Source organism: Neofelis nebulosa, chromosome 1 (genome assembly GCF_028018385.1).
Source record: "Neofelis nebulosa isolate mNeoNeb1 chromosome 1, mNeoNeb1.pri, whole genome shotgun sequence".
Taxonomy (NCBI): Eukaryota; Metazoa; Chordata; class Mammalia; order Carnivora; family Felidae; genus Neofelis; species Neofelis nebulosa.
The window spans coordinates 70,756,020-70,783,388 of record NC_080782.1 but is presented as its reverse complement, the minus strand read 5'-3'; the positions used below and the strand labels follow the sequence as shown (position 1 = coordinate 70,783,388).

The 27,369-nt window shown below is 36.6% G+C and overlaps 1 protein-coding gene across 5 annotated transcripts in view; it reads left to right on the top strand.

Moving 5' to 3' along the window:
• The window catches only part of FER (FER tyrosine kinase), a 440,848-nt gene that overhangs the window by 321,504 nt on the left and 91,975 nt on the right, over positions 1-27,369 (top strand). For all 5 annotated transcript variants that reach the window (XM_058725350.1, XM_058725344.1, XM_058725329.1 and 2 more), the window contains one exon: positions 4,885-5,008. In XM_058725350.1, coding sequence (XP_058581333.1) covers positions 4,885-5,008 — 124 coding nt within the window. The remainder of the gene's footprint in view (positions 1-4,884; positions 5,009-27,369) is intronic.

The window sequence follows — 27,369 nt, the reverse complement described above, 5'->3', positions numbered from 1 at the left end:
TTTAAATTTATAAGTGAACATAATTAAACCAAACTTCTCAGGAATAAATTTATATCCTAAAAAGCAAGAGTAATGAATTATATATTTTATATATCACTAGGGACTGATATCTCTTAATTTAACAGACTTTGAAGTTATTTGATGATAAATTAAGATCTCTACACAATTCAATGACAAGAAGTCATTAGTGGTTTAGCCCTGATGGTCCCTTTTCTCTAATGACAAATTGATAAATAAATTAGTGTTCTTCTTTATGTAATCATCTCTGAGTTTGTTTAATGTGATCACTTCTTCCCAGTCCCATGAATATGAAAGAATAGATATGATCAAATTTTCCCAGCATAGAGTAAGAATTCTTTTGAGAAAGTTCTTTTGAAAAGAATAGCCCTCTATCCTGCTAAAAATTGGCTGCAAGCAGTAATAAGCACTACTATTTATTGTTTCCTACTTGTTCCATATATTTAACATACATTACCTTTTTAAATTCTCAATAATCTTCCAATACAGGTATTATTTCATCATCAGGAATCTTTGAGTTGGTAGTACAGAGATACATTACAAATTAGCGAGATTTTATTAGTTCACTTAATTGAAAAATCTAGAGGGAAGTCACTGTTCAGGCATTGTTTGATCCAGTGGCTCAAATATGTCACCAAAAACTATTCTCTTACCTTAACTTTTTTCTGGTTTTCATGATGATTGCTTCACCCACCCCTAGTCTGCCAGTCCCCATGGTACTACATGCTCTTATATGCTTCCAGTTTTATTCCCAGCCCACCCCCAACCCTTAAGCATTTCCTTGTATCTCAGTGGCCCAAATTAAGCCGTGTGTCTATCCCTGAACCAGTCACTTGGGCAGGGGAATGGGCTTCATGGATTGGGTGAAGCCACTCTAGGACCATCTTTAATGTTGAGGGTGAGGTGAATACTTTCCAAAATGGGAGAAGGGCAGGAAAGTGAGGTAAGGGAAAACACATATATGACAAACAACCAGTCCCTACTACATCTCTTTCTTTCTTGAGATATAAAATAGCTTGAACAAAAATAAGTTGTAGTGGTATAATATGATGTTCTAGGCATGGGCTTCATGTTTTAGATACATTTTAGTCTTCAAAACCATCTTGAGAAATAAGTGCACTTAATCCTTGTTTTAAAGAAGCTTAGAAAAACAACTTCCCCAAGGCCTCCTAGTTAATCAGACCTAGGTCAGTCTGACTTCAATATCCAGGTTCTTTTCATGATGTCATGCTCTCTCCCCAGTAACCCAAAAGTTGGCTATAAAAACATATTAAGTATTGTCTTAGAAATTTATCACTGGTGGAAAATTTTAGAAAATAATCCATCCTATCTTCATTTAATGTGCAATATACCTACATAGAAATAATCCTTGTTACGACAGATTTACAAAGGGGCGTTAATATCTTGTTTTGCCTGCTTTGAACACCAAGATCCTTATTGCAGTGGTCAGGTATGGTACTCTATGCTCTATGCATATATGCAAACACACGTACATATACATATACATCTACATATATATACATGCATACACATATAAATATCTGTACCACATACATGATTATTACATATATCACAAATTCTAAGAGAGGTTCTTTAACTTGGCCCTTAATGAAAATTATAGGAGAATGAATTCAAAGAAACAGACACTATCTTCTACAGTAACTGACAGTGAATACTGAAAATTCTGTCATCTGATGTCACTCTCTAGTTCTTCTTCACTTAACGGTAGTAATCAAGTATTGTGCCTAGGGGAACATTTCTGGCTCGGTCTGAATTATTTCCTTGGTATCCTACCTTTAATCTCATACTCTGTCCCCTGGGGAGTTGACTTCTTGCTTCAGGGTTCTTAATGCTAACACTTGCCCAAGGCTCAGGCTTTCAGTGCTGAATCACAATTACTTAATTTTTATTGAAGGCTTGGCTTCTGTGCAGTGACCTGCAAGAAGCTGACGAGGGCTGCGGAATGATGGTTTTCCTTCTTTACTTAAGATCATTCTGTGTCTTGAATAACTAGAAACTGGAAATAAATTTAAAATTTACTTTAATGATTTAATGATTTTAGGCAAGACATTTCTCTAAGGCAGAAAGAAATATTGCTGGATTAACTAAGAGGCAATCAGACAGTCCTTTGTCTGTATCTTTGGCTGTGTCACAGCATTGGGAAAGAGCTGTATGTCACTGTGCTTTCTAGTACTTTACCTTTATTGACTTGGCATCACTTTTCAGGCAACTTGGAATGCTATTTAAGTGTTGTCATTTCTTTATTATATAATGCATTTATTGTTTTACAGTTTTATCTACCAGGGACTGATTGTCTTTTTGCAAATCATTTTTTTTAAATGATGCAATTTTTAAGGCATTAGTGTTACGAAGTGTCTATCAAGATGAGCTCAGTCTTAAAGCACTAAGTTTTATTGTTGGAATTTAAAGAATTTTACAGCATCCATCTGGTGCCATTGATTAAAAAAGTGGTATTATCCCTTTCTAAACATTATTTTAACATTTAACAAGTACTTAAAAAGTACAGTTCTCACCATTGGAGAGGTAGTACTAGAGAAGAAATGTTAAAATTAATGAAAAAAGATTGTCATCCTGGGAAGCCTAGAAGCTGCAAGAAGGGATACGTACACATTGTTTACTTGTTCATTCAAGAAATGTTTATTGAGGTATTATTACATGCCAGACATGATGTGGTAGGCTCTGAAATTATAATATTGGGCAACAGAAGCATAATTCTCTTCACAGGATTTACAGTTTGAGGCAGGGGTTAGTGGGTAAAGGAGGTTCACTGAAGGGGTAGATTTTAAAAGAACAGGAGGCAGATGGAAAAGTGCTGAATATGAGCGAACTTTGGAAAGAAATAGTAGGATTCCACAGAATATTTGGGTTATGTCATATGCTGCTTTAAATCACATTCCAGAAAAGCTCTTTTCATTGGGAAGCTATTCCAAAGCTTAAACAAAATGCTATATGGTTTCAAGAGCAGAAGTCTGCACTTTTTCTAAAATAGGCCAACATATATCTAACAAAAGAATTAATATATGTAAATATTGGTCCAAGTAATAACTTGAGCTAAAAATTGATTTCAAATCCACTTAATTGGTATACCTATTAGGTTGAGAAATTAGTGCTTAATTTTGCTGTCTACTGTTGCTTTCTGTTGCTCAAAAAATGAAGTTAAGCTTGATAGAGACTATTTCAATAATCTTCCTAGTAATTTAATACATTTGATATTCTCTTTAAAAGAACAGAACAAACTAAATTATCTGACACAGTTAAGATTATTTTTAAGCATATAGCTATTGATTTTGTAAAGGGCCCACCTAAATTTGTGTAACACTTGATGTGTGAATAAAAGAAGTTAGAGAAAGCATACATTATAAGTAGAGTTAGGCAAGTGTTTATTTTCCAGGTACTCTCATTAAAGAAAAAGCCATTAAGTCTTCACCTCTAGAGTTTTTCTATTTAAGGAAGCCTGGATCCCTGGTGAAGAGGATTAAAAAGTTTAGGAAATGGCAATTAAAATGCTAATCCCTCTTGCAAAATTCTGGTTTAAAATCTGAGCCTAATAGAAAGAGAAAGTGGAAATTATTGTTTTTAGAGAAATTTATTTCTAATATATTTAACTTTTAAAAATGCAATACACTATACATTAACAAGGAAGGATAATCAGGCCTTCATATAATCTTTAATGCCATATGAAGAATGAATACACAGTTTAAGGGTCACTCGCGATAGGTGGCTCTTGAGCTTTTGAAATGTGGCTATTGCTTCTAAAAATACTGAATTTTGAATTTAGTTTAATTCTAATCCCCTTAAAATGGGTAGGATTCAGTTAGAAAAATTTAAAAATGTTTGAAATATTTGAGATGTCCCATGAAATGTGAAATAAACAACATATTTTAAAGACTTAGGATGATAAAATAAAAACTATAGTTTTTTAATGGTACATACTGATATAATATATTTTGGGTTTATTGGACTAAAGAAAAAATACATTATTAAAATGGATTTCACTGTTTGGTTGTTAGTGTTACCTTTATAAATGTAGCTACCAGAAAATTGAAAAATACTGTGTGTTATATTTCTTTTTTTTTCAAAACTTTTTTTAAAGTTTATTTATTTATTTTGAGAGAGCATGAGCAGGGGAAGGGCGGAGAGAGAGAGGGAAAGAGAGAATCTCCAGCAGGCTCTACACTGTCAGTGCAGACCCCAACGCAGGGCTCAGACTCAGGAACCGAACCGTGAGATCATGACCTGAGCTAAAACCAAGAGTTGGACATTTAACTGACTGAGCCACCCAGGCTCCCTTGCGTGTTTTTTTTTCTTTTGGATCATGCTGGTTTAAAGGGTTGCTCGAAGACATTGTTGAAATCCATCTGATGCACAAACTACAATCTGGCTCAGCAGTTCAGTCATCAAAATCATTGCCCCCCTCCCCCTCTACCATCAGTGACTTCATAATCATAAGGAGTCAGTGAATCTGATAACTAATTTGGTATCATTTACATTTTAAACTGCTAATAATTACAATCTTTTATTTGGTATCAGAAGAAACAAAATTTCACAGAAAATTTTAGCCAGGCAAATTGGTGAGAAATGGCAACAGCGAAATTGTATGATTTTGTTTGAATATTATTGCATGCTGAATAACAAACAGTGTGAAGCATTTAAAGGGCTTAAACTGTATGTAGGAAAGTTTATGGTACCTGATAGATGTGTCTTTTCATACTTTGTTTTATGCTCATGTCAAACAAAATGGGTAAAAAGCATGGCCAGATGTGTAAAGCTTTTTGTTCTGCTGGGTATCTCTCATAAGCACTACCTCATGATTTTATCTCATTGTTCATCTCTCAATTCTTCTAGGAGGTGATTTCCTCTCCTTTCTGAGAAAGAAGAAGGATGAACTAAAACTCAAGCAGTTAGTGAAATTTTCATTAGATGCTGTTTCTGGTATGTCCTATCTCGAGAGTAAAAACTGTATTCACAGGTAAGGAGAATATTTTTTTAAACATTTTCCAGTTTTATAAATAGAACGCTAGAAAAGTGACATTACAGCAATACAGGACAGCATGAAGTTCTTTCACAAAACTTACGTATTTTCTTGTTGATTTTCATATTTTGTGGGTTTTCATATTTTGTGTGAAAGCCTTCTTTGATAGTTGTTGATATAATTTACAGAAATACTTACCTGAGGTAAGTACACCTAATTAGACAATGAGTTACTTACTGATTAAAATCTGTTATATTATAATCATGAATGAACTAGTGATAAGATGTGCCACAAGTTAGTCACAATATCACCTACAGTCTTAGAGCCAAATAAGATTGTTTCCTGTGCTCCCTATTCTCATTTTGCAAAGAAATTACTCATAAATTATAGCCATGGAAGAGCATAATAGTAAAACAACAATTCATGAGAGTGAATTTGGCCAAGGGTAGAAGATATTAACATAATAGTTATTTCAAAGGAGATTTTAGAAAACTTTACCTAATTACATTAAGAGCAGTGACTTGGTTTTAATGCTTTTATAGATCGTGGTTTTAGTTGCTTGTAGCCGAAAATGTTCTTTACTGCTATGTGTCAATACAACTTAACATCTCTTGGAGAATTCATGTCAGATCCTAAGTACGGCTAAGTCTATTTAAGCAAAATAAAGTGGGGCATTGATGTGGTTTTTATTCACTGGAAGCAGCACATCATACTGTTGAACATGGAACAGAGTTCATTGTCAGATTGAACTAGTGTGGACTTTCTCTAAATTGGTTCAATTATTGAACTATATTTTTCTCTGATGTGTTTCATTATGCAGGCTTTGCTTAATGTTCTGAAGTTGTATAATGTATAATTATAGCAGACCAAAGGTACCTTCACCTAAAATATATATTTATTTGATCTCACTGTGTCAGTGGCATGACCCATCTGCTCCCCACCCTTACCCCCACCCCCTGCTTCAGTTTGTGAGTTTGGCCGAGAATTCATAGCCAAACTCTCAAGTAAGCAAGGGTTTAATAGCAATTAAAGCAAAAGTACACTCTAAAGGTAGGAGAGTGGGCAGGCCCAGAGGTGGCAGCTGCACCAGGGGTCAAGGTTGTCTTTCCTTTTTATGTTTGCAAGCTATAGGGGTCATAGCGAGGGTGGTCTCTGATGGCATTGCCTCCTATCATCTAAGGGTCTCCTCCTACAGATTGGGAGGGGATGTCTTTGGTTTTACATGATCCTTATATGAACTGTCATGGAAGCATCCCTCTGAAAGAAGGGGGGTGAAAACCACAATGTAAATGTATTATCATGAAGCTATAGGTTACTGTAGGACAACAGCTATAGGGAAGAGCACATGTGTTTCCCCTCCCCGCCCCCAGGTGGGGGGGGGCGGTTTCCTGGCTGTTTGAAACTTGGTTTTGGCCCTTGTGAACAATCAGAAAACTACCTGCTCTCTCCCTGCTTGTGTCTAGCTAACTGCCTACTCTATCAAACTGATCAGTTAATTTTTTCAAAAAATTCTCCTATATACCCAATTTTATTCTAAAACTAAAATTATGGCTTATGTTTCCAATATAGTTCAACAATTGCATACATTGTAAAACACATTTCAGTAGAGATATTATATATCTGGAAATTAAGACAACTAAAACTAAGCCACTGTCCTTGTATTTCTAGGACTATAGATCAAATCACATTATAATAGGTATTTTTAAATATTTTTAAAAAGTATTTGATTTTGGACAAGAATTGCATTATCATTAATTTCATTGGAAGAAGAAAATGTTTTTTGCTGAAAGTAACAAGGATTTTCTTCTTCATTTAGAGAAAGTCTTATTATTTTGGTTGCTCAGGTGTTAAAGCTACTTCAGGTATCAAATTCTCGACTGTAGTTACTCATTTTGTCTCAGATTTTTTTCAAGCCATTAGACTATAGCTTTAAATTCTAATGAATAAACAGTACTGAAACTGCTTAATTGTCAGTTAGTTACCAGTAGCAGTCTTCAATTTCTGGTGCATTGTGGTTGAGGGAACTGTTGTTTTAATTTCTTGCTACTTTTGTAGTGATTGCTTTTCTTGAAAATGGATGACTGTATTTTTTTCACTCTTTATTATTTATTTTTTTATTATTTAAAAATTTTTTTTTAAGTTTTTTTTTTTTTTTTTTTTTTTTTTTTTAAGATGGAGAGAGACAGAACATGAGTGGGGATGGGGCAGAGAGAGAGGGAGACACAGAATCTGAAGCAGGCTCCGGGCTCTGAGCTGTCAGCACAGAGCCTGACATGGGGCTTGAACTCTTGAACTGCAAGATCATGATCTGAGCTGAAGTTACATGCTCAACCGACTGAGCCACCCAGGCGCCCCTGATTTATTAATTTTTTAATTTGCATCCAAGTTAGTTAGCATAGAGTACAACAATGATTTCAGGAGTAGATTCCTTAATGCCCCTTACCCATTTAGCCCATCCCCCCTCCCACAACCCCTCCAGCAACCCTCTGTTTGTTCTCCATATTTAAGAGTCTCTTATGTTTTGTCCCCCTCCCTGTTTTTATATTATCTTTGCTTCCCTTCTCTTATGTTCATCTGTTTTGTATCTTAAAGTCCTCATATGAGTGAACTTATGTGATATTTGTCTCTCTCTGACTAATTTCACTTAGCATTATATCCTCTAGTTCCATCCACGTGGTTGCAAATGGCAAGATTTCATTCTTTTTGATTGCCGAGTAATACTCCATTGTATGTATATGTACATATATGTATATGTACGTATATACATCAATAGTGCTGCTATAAACATTGGGGTTCATGTGTCCCTTCGAAACAGCACACCTATATCCCTTGGATAGACACCTAGTAGTGTAATTGTAGGGTCGTAGGGTAGTTCTATTTTTAATTTTTTGAGGAACCTCCATATTGTTTTCCAGAGTGGCTGCACCAGTTTGCATTCCCACCAGCAACGCCAAAGAGATCCTCTTTCTCCACATCCTTGCCAACATCTGTTGTTGCCTGAGTTGTTAATGTTAGCCATTCTGACAGGTGTAAGGTGGTGTCTTATTGTGGTTTTGATTTGTATAGGATGAATGTAGTTATTTAAGTGCCTCTATCATCAGAATTAAAACTGCTCTATGTCTTAGATGGCAGTGAGCTTTTAAAAATTATCCACTTAACCAAATCATAACATTATCTGCTTTAATGTTATCCTTCCATTTTCCTTGTTAAGCATTTTCATGCATTCACAAATTTTTGAGTGTCAACCTATGCTTGAGCACGTATCTTAGAAGGTTGTACCTATTCCTGTACTATTTGCCTGTGAGGAAGGTTCCAGATTGAGTATCTTAAACAATATTACTTAGAGCAGGTTTGACAAATAGGTTTCACTGCCTATTTTCAGTGATTGATAGTGGCTTTCTGTGTTGTATTGAGAAGGATTCCAGGATCAGCAACAGTCAAATGACTGATGAGTCACATCTCTTAGGGCACTGATAAGCATTAACAAACCAGCCCTGAATTTGTCCTCAGTGGCATAGAATATTTTTTGTCTTTATTTTAATAAATGCTTTTTTATACGATTTTCCTTATTAGCTACAATAAATATACCAACATGACAAAATTTTTTTACAGTCACTTCCATTGGTTTCTTCTAAGCCATCTGCTGATTTTCCTTGTTAGTCATAATTATTGGATGAATTTTATGATACCTGTGGCCAGTGGTCTTTTATTACTCTTGAAACTTCTATAAATGCTCTTTTGGAGGAATTCATTTTCTTTTTCTTTTCATTTCACTACCTCACCAATACATGACACTATGTTGAAAGAATAAAATATTCTCTGTGTTGAATTTTTTATAGAAGTGAATTGTACTGTTCCTATGTGTCATCCTATAGAACTATTTCTGTGGTAGTAATAGTATTGGAATGGATTTTAATAGATATATGGTTAAAAGATGCACTGAAGACATGTGTTTTTCCTCCTAAGAAATATCAAATAGATAAATATAAATATATATAACATTCACTAAAGTGGTAAATGTCTTTCCTCATAATGAGATTATTTCAAAAATTGATTAATCTTAACATGGTTTAATGTTTCAGTTTTCAAGTAGTGAAGAAAGTCACCAAGCCCCATTTTTTACCTCCCCATATACCACTAAAATATATACATGTCTATGAATTGTGAAGTCTATTTCCCACAAATCAAAGCAAAAAAATTGTAATGTGCTTTAAATTTTATGTGAACTTATAAGTTTTATTCTGTTCAATGATTCGAAGTCACTGAAATTCAGGACCTGAAAATATTTCTAATTGTCTCTCCTCAAAATAGTATCTTAAGTTTGGGGGTGGGAGGAGACACATTTTCTTCCTTTAGGTTTGTTGTATTGTTTTCATTACCATGAGAAAAGCAGAGCAATGTTTCATTATAGATAAACAAGTATGACAGCTATATAATGGAAAGAAGTAATTGCTAACAAAATTGGCCTGCGTTTGGAAAATGTTCTTGTAATTTCCATTTAACTTCTAAAAGGGTTCTCTGGATACTCTTAAGTTTCTAATGGAAACTATTTCTGTTTATAGCTAGTGAATTACTGGATTATTTTGTTTCACTTTAGTTATAAATCAACTACATTTTCTTTATAATTATTTTATAGACCAACATGAAATTTTCTTTCCTATTTGTACTTTATATGAATATTTTAAGTATACTGATAAACTTTGGGGTATCTGCGTTTACTTAAAATGGTATGTAACTAGATTGTTAGATACCACTCCAAAAAAAGTATTAAGCCTAATTTTGATAAGTTGATTGAAATTTGACATTATACTAGGTATAGATGGTAATGGTGTTTATGGTTTTATTGCTGATTAATCTTACTGCAATATTTTTATTTGGGTTTATTTTTAAAAATTGGTTTTCTGCCACGTTCTTTGGTATCCAGGGAAAGCAAAGAAAGGATAATTTTTTTTTTAATTACTTATTTGAGAGTGAGAACTTGAGCTTGAGCTTGAGGTGGAGGGGGGGCGGCAGTGGGGCAAAGACAAAGGGAGAGAAAGAATCCCAAGCAGGCTCTAAGTTGTCAGCATGGAGCCTGATATGGGACTTGAACTCACGAACTGTCAGATCATGACCTGAGCCGAAGTTAGGACACTTACCCGACTGAGTTACCCAGGCATCCCAGTATGCTTTTTATGATAAATGTAAGATGCTACTTCTGTCTTATTATATTTTTTTGTGATTTCATATTTTATGAAGCTAAAGATTTGGGTTTGATATTGGTCATTTACATGTTTCCAGTGATTCTTGAATGCTTTTTTTCTCTTTTTTGTTTTTAAACAAAACTACACCTGATTACTTACCATTTGAACTCTCCCTAAGCCTTCAGTGTACTGAAAATGTATTCTTGTGCTTAATGCATCTTCATGTCATTTAAAAGATAAGATAAAACTAAAATATGCAATGTGAAATATTTTCCTCAATGTTTTTAAAACCTCACTTTTTATGCCTCTCATGAATTGCCATATATTCAGTAAAAGGGACCTTAAAATCAATTTACAGATTAAATAATTGAGGCTCAGAGATTGAATGAAGGTTATCTAAACAGTTAGTGGCAGGGCCACTGCTAAATCTTAGATGTGCTGACTTCATTCTGACACATTGCCATCATTTGAATGCCAGTGTTTTGTTCTGTCTCATTCAAGTGTTAGTAATCCCAACAGCTGACCTTTATTGACAACTTACTGAGTACCATGCACTCTGCTAATTAAATGCTTTAGATGGAATATCTGATAATGTAAGCTTTATGAGGGCAGTGATTTGTACCTACAGTGTTCACTATTCCAAAAGCCTGGAACAGTGCCAGACACCTATTGGTGAATGAATAAATCCTCAATACTAGGTATTATTGGTGGGCCCATTTTACACATGAGGAAACTTACGGTTAGAGAGGTTGATTATCTTGCCCAAGATAATATTAAAAGAAAGTAGCAGATCCCAGATATGGATCCTGGCATTCTGGTTCTAGAGCCCACATTCTAAATCACTGCACTGAATTGCCTTCCGTAAGAAATGGATCTTCTAACCAATTAGGAGGTTTGGCGAAGAAGGCCAGACGTATTTGGTGTGATATCTCTGCTTATATTTAACATCTGAACTCTTCATAAACATGCTGAAGCCTGTGAAATGTAATTTTAGAAAGATATATCAAGGTGTTTTTTTGTTGTTTTTGATAAAGAGTTGCTGAAATGCAGCAGTATTTTGTTATTGCCTCTCCATTTAATTAGAACTTGAAAATTTATTTTTTCATTTTTTATACACTATTGTTTAGATAGCCTCTTCTGCTTTATCTGTTAATTAAAAACACAGGATTAGCATAGAAATGTGATAATCTCAGTTGACTAAGCATTTATGACTGATTTTCTTGTTTCAACATTTGATTACAATTTTGAATATATTAAGCTATACTTTTATTTTTAGCTTCTAAACCAATTTTGCTACAGTACCAAAAGGACTTCTCAATAATTTCAAATATATCAAAAATATGCAATCTTGCTCTAACCTCTTTTTTTTTTTCTAGTGTAGTTTGGTATTTGCATATATGCAATGTGATTATCATACAATAGATATCACAAAAGCACCTTTCTAAAAATTATCCTACTACTTTATTCAGTGTCAGAATTTCCCATCACTAATTTCATTCATTTTAATTAAGGGATTTTTCCCTAAAGTCGCATGTATGTTTCTGGGAATGAAAAAGGAAGCCTTCTCTGATATTAGAATCAATTAACATGTTAGCTTGAGTTAAAAGTATCTAGCTGCCTTCTTAGAAAACAAAAATGAAGAATTGAGGAGAAAGGGTCAAAGGACAGATAAGTTTTGATGTATGGTTACTGGTAGGAAAGACACAGCAAACGTAAGACACTTCAGGAATTCAGGGACGTCCAGTAAACAATCCATGAGAATGAGATGGGAGGGAAACAAGGGCATAGCAGCACATTAAAGCTATTTTATAGTTTGGCTAGGGCTAGCTTTGTCCTCTGTTACATAGAAAATGAAGGGGGAAATTGGCCTGTATCTCTTCTGTATTATTTCTTTTATTCAGTTAATTACAGGAAATATATTTTTGGTTCAGGATGTCAAAAGTGAACTTTTACATTAAACTAACACAAATGTTTTTGAAACCATTTCTTCTAAGGAACTTTTTGATTACAAAGAACAGGAATGGTTTAAGCTAACTCTTCGATTACAAAGAACAGGAATGGTTTAACTTAAGCAATAGGAGATTTATTATAAGAAAATAGAACTATCTCATGGAAGTCAGGACACACGAAGTTCAGCAGTCTTGGGAGCCATTGGAATTAGGAACTGGGAAGCATTCAGGGACCAAGACAGCATCTCTTTCTGTCATTTCCTCTGCGTTCACATGGTCTCTCATGATTTCTTCCATTTCGCTGCTTCATTTCCCTCTTGATCTGAAGACTATATTCCTCTGCCCATTTGCAAAGGGTCCTCAAGTGACATTTGAATCAGTATAACTTTCCAGGCCTAGCACCTGCAGAAACTAATTAGTCTTTGAGGTCTAACTTCAAATTTTTGGCAGAAAGAATTGATTGGCCCAGCTTATATTAGGTGTCTACCCCTGTTTTAATCAATAAGATGACTAAACAGAGAAGAGTATACAGGGTCACTGTTACATAGATTTACAGGAGCCAGTCTCCGGGTGTGAGAGGATGATTCTCAGAGGATGGGACATACATGAAGTAGGCTCCCCAAAAGATGGCTATCATGCATTCATAAAGTGCTTACTATTTGGCATGTACATTCACTATTTTTTTCATCCTCATATTTTGATAAGAACAGTGCCACTTATTTCCACTTTACAGTAGGAGAAATTGAGCCACAAAAAAAAAAAAAAAAAAAAAGAAAGTAAGTAACTTGTAACGTCCAGTGTCATACAGCTGGTAAGGGAAGATTAGAGTCTAGATTGAGCTGATGACAAAGCCTGGGAATCTAAGCAAAACATTTAAACTATGTGTTGGATGTATTTCCAGTTTCTTCTTATTTGTGAGGATGATCAATCATGTGGAAATTTCTCTTATGAAGCAAAACTTAAGACCATTTAATAAATACTGATTTTGAGAAAGCCTTGTTGTACGGATAAAAGAATCCTTTGCAGATCTTACCTCCATATTTTCCTGGGATGAATCATTTCCCTGCAGTTCCATGGTATAGGGCTGGCAAATTTACTCTTTGCTGTTGGTCCATGTGGTCTTGAATCCTAGCTCATACTGTCTATACAACAGGAAGGAGATCACGCTCAGACCTGTGGAATTGGGGTAATGATTACCCCAGAGATTTAGGTGACTGTTGGTTGTGTTCAAGTCCTCCACTGAAACCTGATTTATGCTAGAGTAGCTAGCTTTTTCTAATTAGTCTTGATCAGATGGAAATTCTAACCTCCGAGAAATCTGTTAGAACATGGATGACACAGAAGTAAGCCTAACCTCATTGGCAAATTGCTTCCTACTTTCTGGTGTCTAAGGCAGGATCAGAGCAGTCAGCTATGGAACTAGGGCACCCAAGCCTTTGCCATTTACTAGGCATTGACTCACCATACTAATTATGAGAATTTCTGGGGGAGAAGGAGGTGTGCTCAGTTTTTGTTTTTAAATATTATTTATTCTTTGTAAGATACAGAGCACTATGAGAAGCCTTTTTCATTCCCAGGTTTCCCTTTCAAAGTGTTTCTGTCCTAATCAGACTGTCTTTTTCTGCATTGCCAGCTCTAATAGGCTAGAAGTTTAGCCTTTGAAGAGCCACTTAGGTTTAGCATAGTTGTTAGGACCACAGATTTAGTGTTGGAATGCTCTATGTTTGAATCCTGGCTCTACAAAATGTTAGTTGTGTGACTTTGGACCCTTCCTCAACTGCCATCATGGCATTCCCTATAAGCTTTACCCTGCTTAATTTCTCATCACTCCTTATCATGACCTGACATTTATTTTATTTATATCTACATTTGCATATATGTGCATGTATAAATATCTGTATATGTATAAAAGTGGTATATATAATGCATATATAAATAAAATCCTAGTTCGCTTTTTGTCTATCTCTGCCAACTAGAATGTAAGTTCCATGAGCATATTGACTTTATTTTGTTCATTCCTCAATACAGGAATGGATCCTGCAAGATCCTTGATCTCATAGTTTGTGGGATCAAGTCCCACTTTAGGTTCTGCGCTGACATTGCGGTACCTGCTTGGGATTCTCTCTTTCCCTCTCTCTCTGCCCTTACACTGCTCATGCTTTTGCCCTCAAAATATATAAATAAACTTAAAAAAGAAGTACCTCAAGTTTCCCCACTTTGAAACATCCCTAAAACGTTTCAAGGGGACCACAACATAGCTAGAAGAGACCACACACATTCACACTATTGTAAGATTAAACTAAGTTGTCTCTTTTGCCAAGGATACAGAAACTTTTCACGAAAAGATGACCATATAAAAGAACACCAAATGCAGGATATCTCCATTCATTTTACCATGGTCCCCAGACTTTGTAACAATGTCTGATGAGGCTAGGGCCTTGTTGAATTTGAGTTCATTTTCTTGCTAACATGGTAGTATGGATCATATAATACCGTTAATGGAGTATCTGTACATCTGTGTGATTTTGTGTAATGTTTTAAACATTGGGCTAAACTTTTCTTGCACCAAACTTGGTGTAAACAAGGCCACAGTCTCACCCTAAGGAGAAAGCCACGTTAAAGCTTAATTATCTCTGAGTCCATATCTCCATAGTTTGTCAACTTACATTACCCTTTCAGCTATGTGTTCCCAATGCTGGGTATGTTTGGCCCAGGGACTCCTGTAGATACTGTGGCTACAGTGGTGGAGGAAAAATAAATTTCCCTCTAATATTCTATATTTTTGGCTGAGACCCCCCCCTCCACCCCGTAATAAAAGGTTAAGAGAAGAACAGAAGTTAAAAAGCATGTATGCCTCTTATGTACATGGGAGTGACCCAGGAAAACTGAGTAACTTCCCAAGGTAGCCCAAGCTACTACCTTAAATACCAACTTCCAGCTAGGAGAGGCCAATTGTGGGCAGTTATCAGGCCAAGCTATAAACAAGGATAAGATTGTTACACAGATTTAAGTTAGTGTCTTCTCTGTTAATAAGAGTTTCTAGAGATTTAGAGTCAACCTTTTCTTCCTGGTACAGGGAGGGAGACAGTTTCTAAAAGGAGAGCTCCCTTAAAATGTCTCTTACAAAAGAGTAACTTCTACTCAGTTGTAAAACTTTCCCCATATATGACGTTTCTTTAAAATAAACAGCTCAATGAGGTGTCTGTGTGGCTCAGTCATTTGAGTGTCCAACTCTTGATTTTGGCTCAAGTCATGATCCCAGGGTCATGGGAGTGAGCTTCGCCTGGGGCTCTGCACTGAGTGTGGAACCTGCTTAAGATTCTCTCTCTGTCTCTCTCCCTCTGCCCCTCTCCCCATTTGCATTCTCTCTCTCTAAAATAAAATAAAATAAAATAAAATAAAATAAAATAAAATAAAATAAAATAAAATAAAGCTCACAATATAATCCTTATACCAAAGAAGCATATTTTGGGGTGGCAAATTCTCTCTCTCTCTTCACCAGTGAATGAAACAAAGCCCTGCCCTTGTGGGACTTACAAAAATGAGGGAAAGCAGACAATGCATTTAAAAGTAATAAGCAGGGGCGCCAGGGTGGCTCAGTTGATTAAGTGTCCAACTTCGGCTCAGTTCATGATCTCACAGTTCGTGAACTTGATCCCTGTATCGGGCTCTGTGCTGACAGCTCAGAGCCTGGAGCCTGCTTGGGATTCTGTGTCTCCCTCTCTGCCCCTCCCCTGCTTAAGCTCTGGGTCTCTCAAAAATAAATAAACATTAAAAAAATTAAAAAGTAAAGGTAATAAGTAAATATAAAATATCCCACATGGTAATGCATAATATACAAAAGTAACAAAATAGGACAAGAGGGAATGGGAGGCTGGGGTGGGTACTACTGTATATGTAGTGGTAAGAGAAGACCAAGAGATAAAGGAGAGAACCATGTGAATATCAGTGAGAATAACCTTACTAGCAATGGATGTAGCAAGGATGAAAAGGCCCTGAGATGGGAGCATGCTAGGTGTGTCTAAAGAAGACCAACAAGGGAGACAGAAAATGAGGTTAGATAGTTATTAGGTGGCCAGATCATGAAGACCTTGTAAGTCATTGAAAGGACTTTACCTTTATTCTGCATGACATGGGGACTATGGAGAACTGACTTGATCTGCCCCAGGATTTTCAAGGATCGGTTGGATTTTCTTTTTTTTAGTAGACTATAAGAGGGCAAGTACAGAAGCGAGGCCAGTTCAAGAGCTATTTAAATAATCTAAATGAGAAACAATGGGAGTTGGACGAGGATAGTAGTGGTGGAGATCATGAGAAGTGGTCAGATTCTGGGTGTATGTTGAAGGTAAAGCCATCTGGGTTTGCTAATATATGAGATACAGTATGAAAGAGAAAGAGTGAAAGAAGACTTTATATTATTTTTAAATTTTTTAATATTTTTATTTATTTAATTTATATCCAAGTTAGTTAGCTTATAGTGCAACATTGATTTCAGGGTAGATTCCTTAATGCCCCTTATCCATTTAGCCCATCCCCCGTCCCACAACCCCTCCAGTAACCCTCTGTTTGTTCTCCATATTTAAGAGTCTCTTATGTTTTGTCTCCCTTCCTGTTTTTATATGATTTTTGCTTCCCTTCCTTCGTGTTCATCTCTTCTGTAGAAGACTTTATATTCTTACACAGACTTCAAAAAACAGTCTTTCTGTATTTTCCTCATAAATTCAGGTGACTCTAACATGCTCTCCAATATTTTATTTTCTGTAATTCTACTAATTCTAACATTACTGCTTCAAACTATAAAGAGCCAAATAAAAGCATAACATGTAACTCTCATTTTCCTGGGAGCCTGCTATATGCAGAGAGCTGTGCTAGCACAAGTGATGGGCCAGGGTTGGGCAGAGTACCACCACTTCTGACATTTTCACTGTACCATATCTTGTGTTACAGTTCTCATAATGGATTAAAATAACAGAAAGTGACCTTGAAATGAAAGACACTCAAAATCTCAGCTGTTGGAGTGCCTGGGTGGCTTAATGGGTTAAGCACCGGACTTCAGCTCAGGTCATGATCTCATGGTTCATGGGTTTAAGTCCCACATCGGGCTCTGTGCTGACAGCTCAGAGTCTGAAGCCTGCTTCAGATTCTATGTCTCCCTCTCTCTCTGCCCCTCCCCCACTCACATTCTGTCTCTCTCTCAAAAATATATAACATTAAAAAAAAATCTCAGCTGCAATTTTTTTTGCATTTACATTGAATGTTTGTTTTCTTTTTTTTTTTTTTTGACTTTTTCAAAAAATTTTTACTCATCATGGTATCCCCAGTCCCTCAACCCCAATTCAGAATTTTGGTGTTTTTTTTTGTTTTGTTTTGTTTTTTTTATTTTTTATTTTTTAATATATGAAATTTACTGTCAGATTGGTTTCCATACAACACCCAATGCTCATCCCAAAAGGTGCCCTCCTCAAAACCCATCACCCACCCTGCCCTCCCTCCCACCCCCCATCAACCCTCAGTTTGTTCTCAGTTTTTAACAGTCTCTTATGCTTTGGCTCTCTCCCACTCTAACCTCTTTTTTTTTTTTTTCCTTCCCCTCCCCAATGGGTTTCTGTTACGTTTCTCAGGATCCACATAAGAGTGAAACCATATGGTATCTGTCTTTCTCTGTATGGCTTATTTCACTTAGCATCACACTCTCCAGTTCCATCCACGTTGCTACAAAAGGCCATATTTCATTTTTTCTCATTGCCACGTAGTATTCCATTGTGTATGTAAACCACAATTTCTTTATCCATTCATCAGTTGATGGACATTTAGGCTCTTTCCATAATTTGGCTATTGTTGAGAGTGCTGCTATAAACATTGGGGTACAAGTGCCCCTATGCATCAGTACTCCTGTATCCCTTGGATAAATTCCTAGCAGTGCTATTGCTGGGTCATAGGGTAGGTCTATTTTTAATTTTCTGAGGAACCTCCACACTGCTTTCCAGAGCGGCTGCACCAGACTTTAGCCTCTACCACAAAGCTGTAATCATCAAGACAGCATGGTATTGGCATAAAAACAGACACATAGACCAATGGAACAGAATAGAAACCCCAGAACTAGACCCACAAACGTATGGCCAACTCATCTTTGACAAAGCAGGAAAGAACATCCAATGGAAAAAAGACAGTCTCTTTAACAAATGGTGCTGGGAGAACTGGACAGCAACATGCAGAAGGTTGAAACTAGACCACTTTTTCACACCATTCACAAAAAGAAACTCAAAATGGATAAAGGACCTGAATGTGAGACAGGAAACCATCAAAACCTTAGAGGAGAAAGCAGGAAAGGACCTCTCTGACCTCAGCGGTAGCAATCTCTTACTCGGCACATCCCCAAAGGCAAGGGAATTAAAAGCAAAAGTGAATTACTGGGACCTTATGAAGATAAAAAGCTTCTGCACAGCAAAGGAAACAACCAACAAAACTAAAAGGCAACCAACGGAATGGGAAAAGATATTTGCAAATGACATATTGGACAAAGGGCTAGTATCCAAAATCTATAAAGAGCATATCAAACTCCACACCCGAAAAACAAATAACCCAGTGAAGAAATGGGCAGAAAACATGAATAGACACTTCTCTAAAGAAGACATCCGGATGGCTAACAGGCACATGAAAAGATGTTAAACGTCGCTCCTTATCAGGGAAATACAAATCAAAACCACACTCAGATATCACCTCACGCCAGTCAGAGTGGCCAAAATGAAGAAATCAGGAGACTATAGATGCTGGAGAGGATGTGGAGAAACAGGAACCCTCTTGCACTGTTGGTGGGAATGCAAATTGGTGCAGCCGCTCTGGAATGTTTGTTTTCTAAATACATTACAGATCCTTAAGAAGTGTACCTTGCAAATAGTGTCCTAGTGTATAGACCCATTGATTTAAATAGATAAGTAGAATTAAATCTATGCATAATTTATAGTGGGTCATATTTTCCCCCAGGGGTCTCTGGGCTTTCAACTTGTCAATAAAAATAATTATTATTTACTGAACTGAATTGTTGTAGACTCTAAGTCTACAGTTCTCTTTTGGCCAGCAAAAGAGCAGATGCAGGATTAAAACAAGAGATGGCTAATGTTCAGGAAAAAGACAGGAGCACTGAATAAGTGTCCTTGCCCCATATTTATTCAGATAAGAAGGCTTGCAAACGTAATGGGCGTGTACAAAGGGACAAAGAAACTAGGAACATTAACTTGGGGATGTGAGAGAGAAAAGGGGATTTTGGAGACATACAGTGTTTGGGGTTTGGGTCAATATAAAACAAAATCCAGGTGCTGGGCAGATGGGCAGATGGTTGTTAACAGCAGACAGGAGGCGCTGTGCCTGTTTATCTTTGCCAGCCTAGGGGATGAGACAGATAGGGGGAATAACCTCAGGGTTAACAAGACACCTTTTCTTTTGTTAACCATCTCCACTAGGGCTGCTTTGCCTGTAGCTCAGAGGTCCAAAGTCCAATTTACCAATTTACCTAACCTGGCCCTATTCTCCTATGAAAGCATCTTTCTGCTATAGTATTAAATTTGGGGTGCTTTCACCCTGAATATCTAACATTGTTATTCCTATGTATTGGGCACTTTTGCACCATTTCTATTTCAGGCCTTTGCCTCTCTCTATTTTGGGGGGCTCAGCACCCCCTCCCTATTTTGGGGTGCCTTTGCACCTCCCTATTCCTGGCACCTTTGTGCTTCCCTATTCTCAGGGTGTCTTTGCACCCACCTATTCTTGGAGTGCCAATCTGGTTTACCCAAACTCAGGTGTGAGCATTTTATTGACTTTGTATTTCTTTGTGCCTTGTTACCCCATTGGTGTAAGCCAGGGGGGATTCCTAAGCTTATTTCCCACACTGAATAGCTTGGTATTATTGCTTAGCTAATAATGCCAGAGGATAGTGCCTGATTCTTGGAGAAATAATGTCATCTGTGGAACTAAAGTGACATGAAAGAGAAGATGTCATTCAATTGCTATTTTGTTTAGTATACAAAAGGTCATTTCCTTCTAATGTAAGGTTGTGTATTATAAAATAAAATGACCTCTGTTATACTAAGTTTTAAATTTTTATAAAGTAGCTTGGAGAGAATAGTTACTGTTTGTGGTGTGGCACACTAATTTTTCCTTCTTATGGATAGATTTTTTTTTTTTAATTTTTTTTTTTTAACGTTTATTTATTTTTGAGACACAGACAGAGCATGAACGGGGGAGGGTCAGAGAGAGAGGGAGACACAGAATCTGAAACAGGCTCCAGGCTCTGAGCCGTCAGCACAGAGCCCGACGCGGGGCTTGAACTCACAAACTGCGAGATCATGACCTGAGCCGAAGTCAGACGCTTAACCGACTGAGCCACCCAGGCGCCCCATGGATAGATGTTTTTGTTATGGAAAAGAAACTCTTGTCTATTTTGTGTCCTGCAATCGACCTTTTAAGGCTGAACTTTTTTTTTTCATTGCAGTCTGATTTGCTTTTTGTGGGAAGAGAATAGTACATATTTTCTGTGAACATTTTTTATTGGGTAACCTTTCATATAGTAAGAGTTTAATTAACATCTGACTTGTGAATGAATGAATACATGGATAAATTAATGAAAAATGAAATAGGCCTTTTAACTGCTGTCCAAAGTGCTGACTGAATGCCATTAGATGACTAGGGACTTTCTAGAAAAATAATCATAAGTGGTTTCACCCTTATGTTCATTTTACATTTTTATTTTTCACTGATTCACTTCTTTATAGTGCATAAATGAAGAAGGAACTGTATCTTATGCAAACCTGTATGCATTACACAAACAGAACAAAATTCTTTGCCTGCTGTGTATTAGCATGAAACTTTTAGTACGCTTAGTGTGTTTTTTAAAATGGTTCGAATGTGATTATTTCAGAGTTTGAGTGAGACAATATCACTGCTCCTCCAGAAGTCACAGAAGGTGAATATTCTCTTTGCTCAATCTGTTTTTCATCCAACAGTTCTTTGTTATATTGAGCCTGTCCTATTTGAGACAATAACCAGGGCTTAGCAAGCAGTACTTTATAACATGCCAGAAAGTATTAATTTTTAACATACACTTTGAACTAATTGGCAGTAAACAACAGATGTGTTATTATGTATTAGAGGCTCAGTAGGAACACATTCCTTTAGTCCCTTCCTCCCTTCCCTGCCCTCTGTCCATTCACTATGTAAATAATGTGGGAATGTAAATGTTATGGCTATAACAGTGACAAGGTATTTCGTTCCTTACCATTTAAGGTCAAGAGTATGTAACATGGAACTTTAATTCTCAGGGGGTAGTATTTCTCTCTTCATTCTTAAAATTCCCATTATGCCTCTTAAAAATTAGCCTTCTATTTACTTACATAAATGAGCAAAGGTATCACATTACAACAATTATAACTGCTATTTGAGATTTTTTAAAACCCAAGGCAGGACATAACCATATGGCATGATACACAAATAATCTATAAACCTCTTTATAACCAAATGAAAACATAATTGGTGTAGAATTTAAAATTTAACCTTTTTTATCACACATATACATATATATATATATATAATATCACACATATATGTATACATAAACATATAATACGATATGGTATATATTATAAATTTGTGAGTCTTCATTTTTTTTCCTTAATATATATCATGTGAAGGAAAGAAAAGTATAATTTTCATGTGAAATATAGGCTTAAGTACCTATCCTGCTAGACACAGATTATTGGAGTTCCTATATTTTTGCTTTTATGGTATCATGTAAACTTCCCTGGTGAAATTTCTCATTTTATTCATAATTTCTAAAGCCTCTCTATCTACCACAGATTAAATCAGTCATAAACCATGTATTAAATAACCTTGTTTGTAAAACACCCTGTTTAGACATGTTCCTAGTCTCAAGGAAAATGAGAGAAGTAAGTTAAAGGTCTAAAAATATCTTGATAATTTGATAAACGGAACATAGAGGGAAGGGGATGAACAAGAGATGAGAATAGGGTTTCCAAAGGCCTTTCATAGTAGGGAGAAAAAAATAGCACACAGCAGTCACAGTTGTAAGAGCCACCCAACAAATATTGGGTCAGTTTACTGAATTTCTTTTATGTGATCAGCTTTATTCAAAATAAACTTAATTCTTAAGGAATTTATTAACTGACCTTTTACCACATTTAGGAGAACTCAAACACGTTTTACTTTTTCCCCCTAACTTTCTTAAAGAATACTTTATTTTGTAAGCATCTGGGTGTTGAAAAGCAGTCACATGGCTAGTGTTCCATAATGTTCAACTGAGGTCATTAAATATTTACTGAAGCACTGTCTGTGTATCAAGCACCTGGTTGGTGTTTGGGATAAAGTGTTGAGCAAAGCAGATAGAATCTTTGTCCTCACGGAGCTTAAAGTCTAATGAATGAGACCTACATCAATAGATAATCATTCCAGAAAGTATGCAAAAGTGGGAAATGACCCCCTCATAAGGCCACAGAAGGCATCCCTGAAGAAGTGATATTTGGACTGAAGGTTAAGAAGTAACTAAGAGGGGGACGCTTGGGTAGCTCAGTTGGTTAAGCATCCAACTTTGGTTCACGTCATGATCTCATGATTCACGAGTTCAAGACCGGCATCAGGCTCTTTGCTGACAGCTCAGAGCCTGGAGCCTGCCTCAGATTCTGTCTGTGATGCTGTCCTGCTTGTGTTCTCTCTCAAAAATAAATAAACATTAAAAATTAAAAAAAGAAGTAGCTAAGAGAAGGTAGAAAAGAGAAGAAACAATCAACTGGGAGTGAGAAGGGCTTTTCCAGGCAACAAAAAGCAATCCAAAGTATGGCTGGGTGAAATGCTGACTTGAGATGTGGCTAGCTGGAGAGGTAGTAGGGATCAGACCCAATAAAAGCAGGCCAGTTCTAGGAGGTTGGTCTTGACCCTTAGAGCAATGGGAAGCCACTATAGGGGTTTTGAGTAGGAAGGATCAGATTCCTGTTTCATGCAGATGACTCTGGCTGCAGTGTGGAGACATGCCTGGAGGGGGGAGAGAAGCTTTCAAGGGAGTCAGTGTGGATACCTTTTCTGGGTTTCTGGCTTGTGCAACTGGATGACAGGTCTCTATTCACTAAGGAAACACAGGAAGAGGAGTGGGGTTTTGGGGGAGAGAGACGGGGGCAGATTGTAGATGGAAATGAGGAGTTTATTTGGGGGCACAATGAGTCTGAAGTGCCTATAAAATACTTATAGGCAGATGAGTATTTGGAACTCAAGGGAAAGGTCTGACCTGGAGATAATAATGTGGAAATTATGAAAGAAAAATGAATAAATGAATGAATGAGTCTGAGAAACTTTGACTTAATTATGAATCAATGAAAGAAATATTTGAAAATAAGAAACAAACATGGAAGAATATATCGATGATTTTCTGAACTCTACATATATGCATTTAAAAACTAATAGTTCATTTTACCTCCACATTTTTAAAATAAGGAGGCAGTTTCAAAAATTACTTTTAACTTTGATGGTAATACCCAATGTTTCTCATTTGTAGTTCCTCTAATCTAGTTTGACAGTAAACTAACTCTAGAACAGTGTTTATTTAACTTATTTGCTTACTTAACGAATCACTTTGAAGGTTAACTGCTTCCTTTAAATCTTAAATTATATCAGCCTTGATAACTTTATACTCTCACAAATAAGAATGATAACTAGAGGATGAAAAAGAAAAATAAATTTTCATTGTATTAAAAAATATCCCTAATTCTGTACAAATAAATTACCAGTAGGAAAAAGAAATTTGTAAATGTATCATTCTTAGTAAGAAGCCTGTTTCCTTTGGAAAGTTTTCCTTTCTAGGAAGAAAACCAGGAGAGCAACTGGTTTTTCCTTCTTAAGAGTCTTGCCCCCTGACCAGTAGAACTCATTGTAAAATGTGGAATAACAGTGAACTATGTGAACACAAAATACAGCTGTGTCTCTTGTTTTTTCCACAAAACAAGTGTCTCTTGTTTTTTCCACAACTCAAAGCGTGTATGTTTGTTTACCTAAAATAACATTTCCCTAGTTTTTCTTAGTTAAAAGAGCAAAGACAAAAATTATTATCGTGTGAAAAAGGAGTATTGCTTGACCTCCAGAGTTTCCCCCCTCCTCTGTTAAGAAAGGGTTAACAAAACTACCTTACAGCCAGCATCTGTAAGGTTAAATTAAAATAAGAGATATGAAAGCCTTTGAGAAAACTAAATGGGGATTCAAGTTATACGTAGTGTTGAATTACTATCCAGTTTGGAGGAAGGGTGAGTTGTTCACCAAGGCATATGAGAAGGTGAAAAGAGAAAGATGAAGGAATAAGTGGATTAGAGATAGCAGTTAAAAAGGTTTAAATGAGGTCCAAGCTGATGGTAATCATTATTCCGTATTTAGAATGTGGCCTCTCTGTATATGTGCTGCCAGGGACCACGATGTCACCCATGGTGGCCTAAGTTAAAACTTGGTGTCAGCACCAGTGCTGGCCATCTCCGTGAGCCTTCCCTGGGCTGCAACTCCAAAGCAGGTATGGAAAGAGCTCACTCTGCCTAAGCTGTTTGAATGAATATACCTTCTCTCTTATTTTCATATTTCAATTTTCCAGGCTTTATGTCTTTAGAAGAAACACTACAAGCTTGAAAAAGTTTCCCCTGATGTGTGAATACCTGTTAGTTTTCTTTTCTGTATGAGAAGGGAGAGGAATTAGCTTTTTCTCCATCATCTTTATTAAAGCTCTGCTTTACAGCTGAATTGAAACCATTTCATGAAACATTTGAGTATTGCTTTAAAAGGAACGTCTAACACAGAAGGGCCGCTGCAGTTTTTAGCAATGCGTGTACCTGTGTCCTGTTCATCATGATGTCACGCCGTTTGTCTCTACCCCACTGAGACGGGTGGACAGCCAGTTTTCTCATCTGACGTATCAGATAGACTGGCCCTTTTTGGTAGCGTGAAACTTTCATGTTGTCACGGGTATCTATGCTCATTTGTTTCATCTGTCTTTCCTGATCCATCCAAGAACACATTGCATTGGTAGTCTAGAATCCTCTAGATTTTGAGAAGAGATGGGAATAGACAGCCATCCCTGCTAAAGCTAAAACCAGCCTGGTGATGCCAGAATTCAGTGCCCACCTTCCACAATCATTCAGTTAGCTGTTGCAGAATGAATCACTGAGCAGGGCTGGTTACATTGTTGCTGGAATGAAAAGTGGTTCCCTCCTGCCCAATCTCAAGCTGCTCTAAGATCTTCTGCCCATGTATCTATGACTTGGACATTTTGGTGGTCCTCTGTTAAGCAGGAGGAAAGGATACAGAAAAAGTGTAAATTATATATATCTTTTTCATATTTTTTTAACATTAAGAATCAAATGAAACAGGATTTTTCAGGAACCTTTTTACATTACATGGTGAAAAGTTCTAAGAAATGCTACTTTGAAACAGTATTTGTTGAGGGCTATCTCTTTTCTTGGGGCAACAGAAATTTACTTAAATTTTTCATTTGAGACTTATCTTGAGTTCCTCAGTTCTTTGGAACTTAAGTGTCATTGCTTTATATTTACATACATGCAAAGCCAAAGCTAGGAACCTCTTGAGGGGGAAACCACACTTTATTCAACGTAAGGCCCTATTCCTACTGCCTAGCACAGTGACTGATATTTAATACAACTGAGTAACTCATGCATCAAAGAATTAAATGTACATTTATTGTTGAGGAATCTTAATTTTTTTGCAGCACAAAGTATACCTGGCCTTCGTAAATACTTGTTCTTTGATAATGATATTTGGTAGAAAAAAGCAAATTTCCCTAATTGTTTCACAGAGCGTAATGTACTCAAAATGTTATCTAATGTTAAATTATTTAATATACACGAGAAAAATCATGGAAAACAGGTAACAAATGAAACAAGACACCAAAAAGAAAAATATGAATCAGAGGCCTATGAACGGCTTTTCTAAGATAGTATTACCCTTATGTTTTCTAGTGCATGTGGTAATGATGGTTGGTCCCAAAGGACTTTGTTAGAAATGATGGTCTGTTATTTGTGCACACAGTGTGCCATTTATAGGCAGTGATATGTGTTCATTTCCCCACCCACTGCATTAATGTCCCTCCCTTGAAGGAATAAAGACTCGTCATTGATTCCTTAAACCATGTCTTTTGTCACTTACCATGAATGTAAGTGGTGAGCATGGCATACCCAGAACTAAGTTTAATGTCACTAATTTATTTCTTTTAAGGTTACTAATAGCTCTCAGTTACTTAATTTTTCATTCGTCACTTTTGAATTGTGCAACACTGCATGCCTGAATAGACAGAAGTAAACTTGATTGAAGTGATATTCTGTAAATGGCACTACTTTCCTCATTTTCCATATGCTAATGTGAAGGCCTCATTGTGTATAAAGAGATCTATAATTGCGCAAGGTTTTAATTTGAAACTTTTAAGGATAATAAAAAATGAGGCAATAAAGGATGATCCTTGTTCTAGAACTTTTTCTCTAGAGCTAGATATTAAATATTTAAGGCTTTCCAGATTAATGGTGTCCATCACAACTACTCACCTCTGCCATTGTGGCACAGAAGCATCTATAGAAAATACATAAACAGGGGCGCCTGGGTGGCGCAGTCGGTTAAGCGTCCGACTTCAGCCAGGTCATGATCTCGCGGTCTGTGAGTTCGAGCCCCGCGTCAGGCTCTGGGCTGATGGCTCGGAGCCTGGAGCCTGTTTCCGATTCTGTGTCTCCCTCTCTCTCTGCCCCCCCCCCCCCCCCCCGTTCATGCTCTGTCTCTCTCTGTCCCAAAAATAAATAAAAAACGTTGAAAAAAAAAAAAAAAAGAAAATACATAAACAAAAGAGTGTGACTATGTTCCATTAAACCGTTATTTGCAAAACGAGGCAGCAGACCAGATTTGGCCTCGAGGCCATGTTTGACTGACTCATGCTCGAGAATAGCTAAAGAAAACTAAAAGAAAGTTACAACCCTCTTCTTAGCCTTTCTAGTCTGATTTTCCTCTGAGACCATGCCCAAATCGTACTCCCCACCAACTACCCCTCCTTCTCTGTGTCCCTGTTATCTATTCCATATCTTACTATCTTCCAAAATGAATGTCTTATTTATTCATCTACATTGTTAACTACTGATTTCCTACTTTCCTTCCCTCCATCTTTACTCCTTCCCTCCTTGCCATCCGTCCTCCT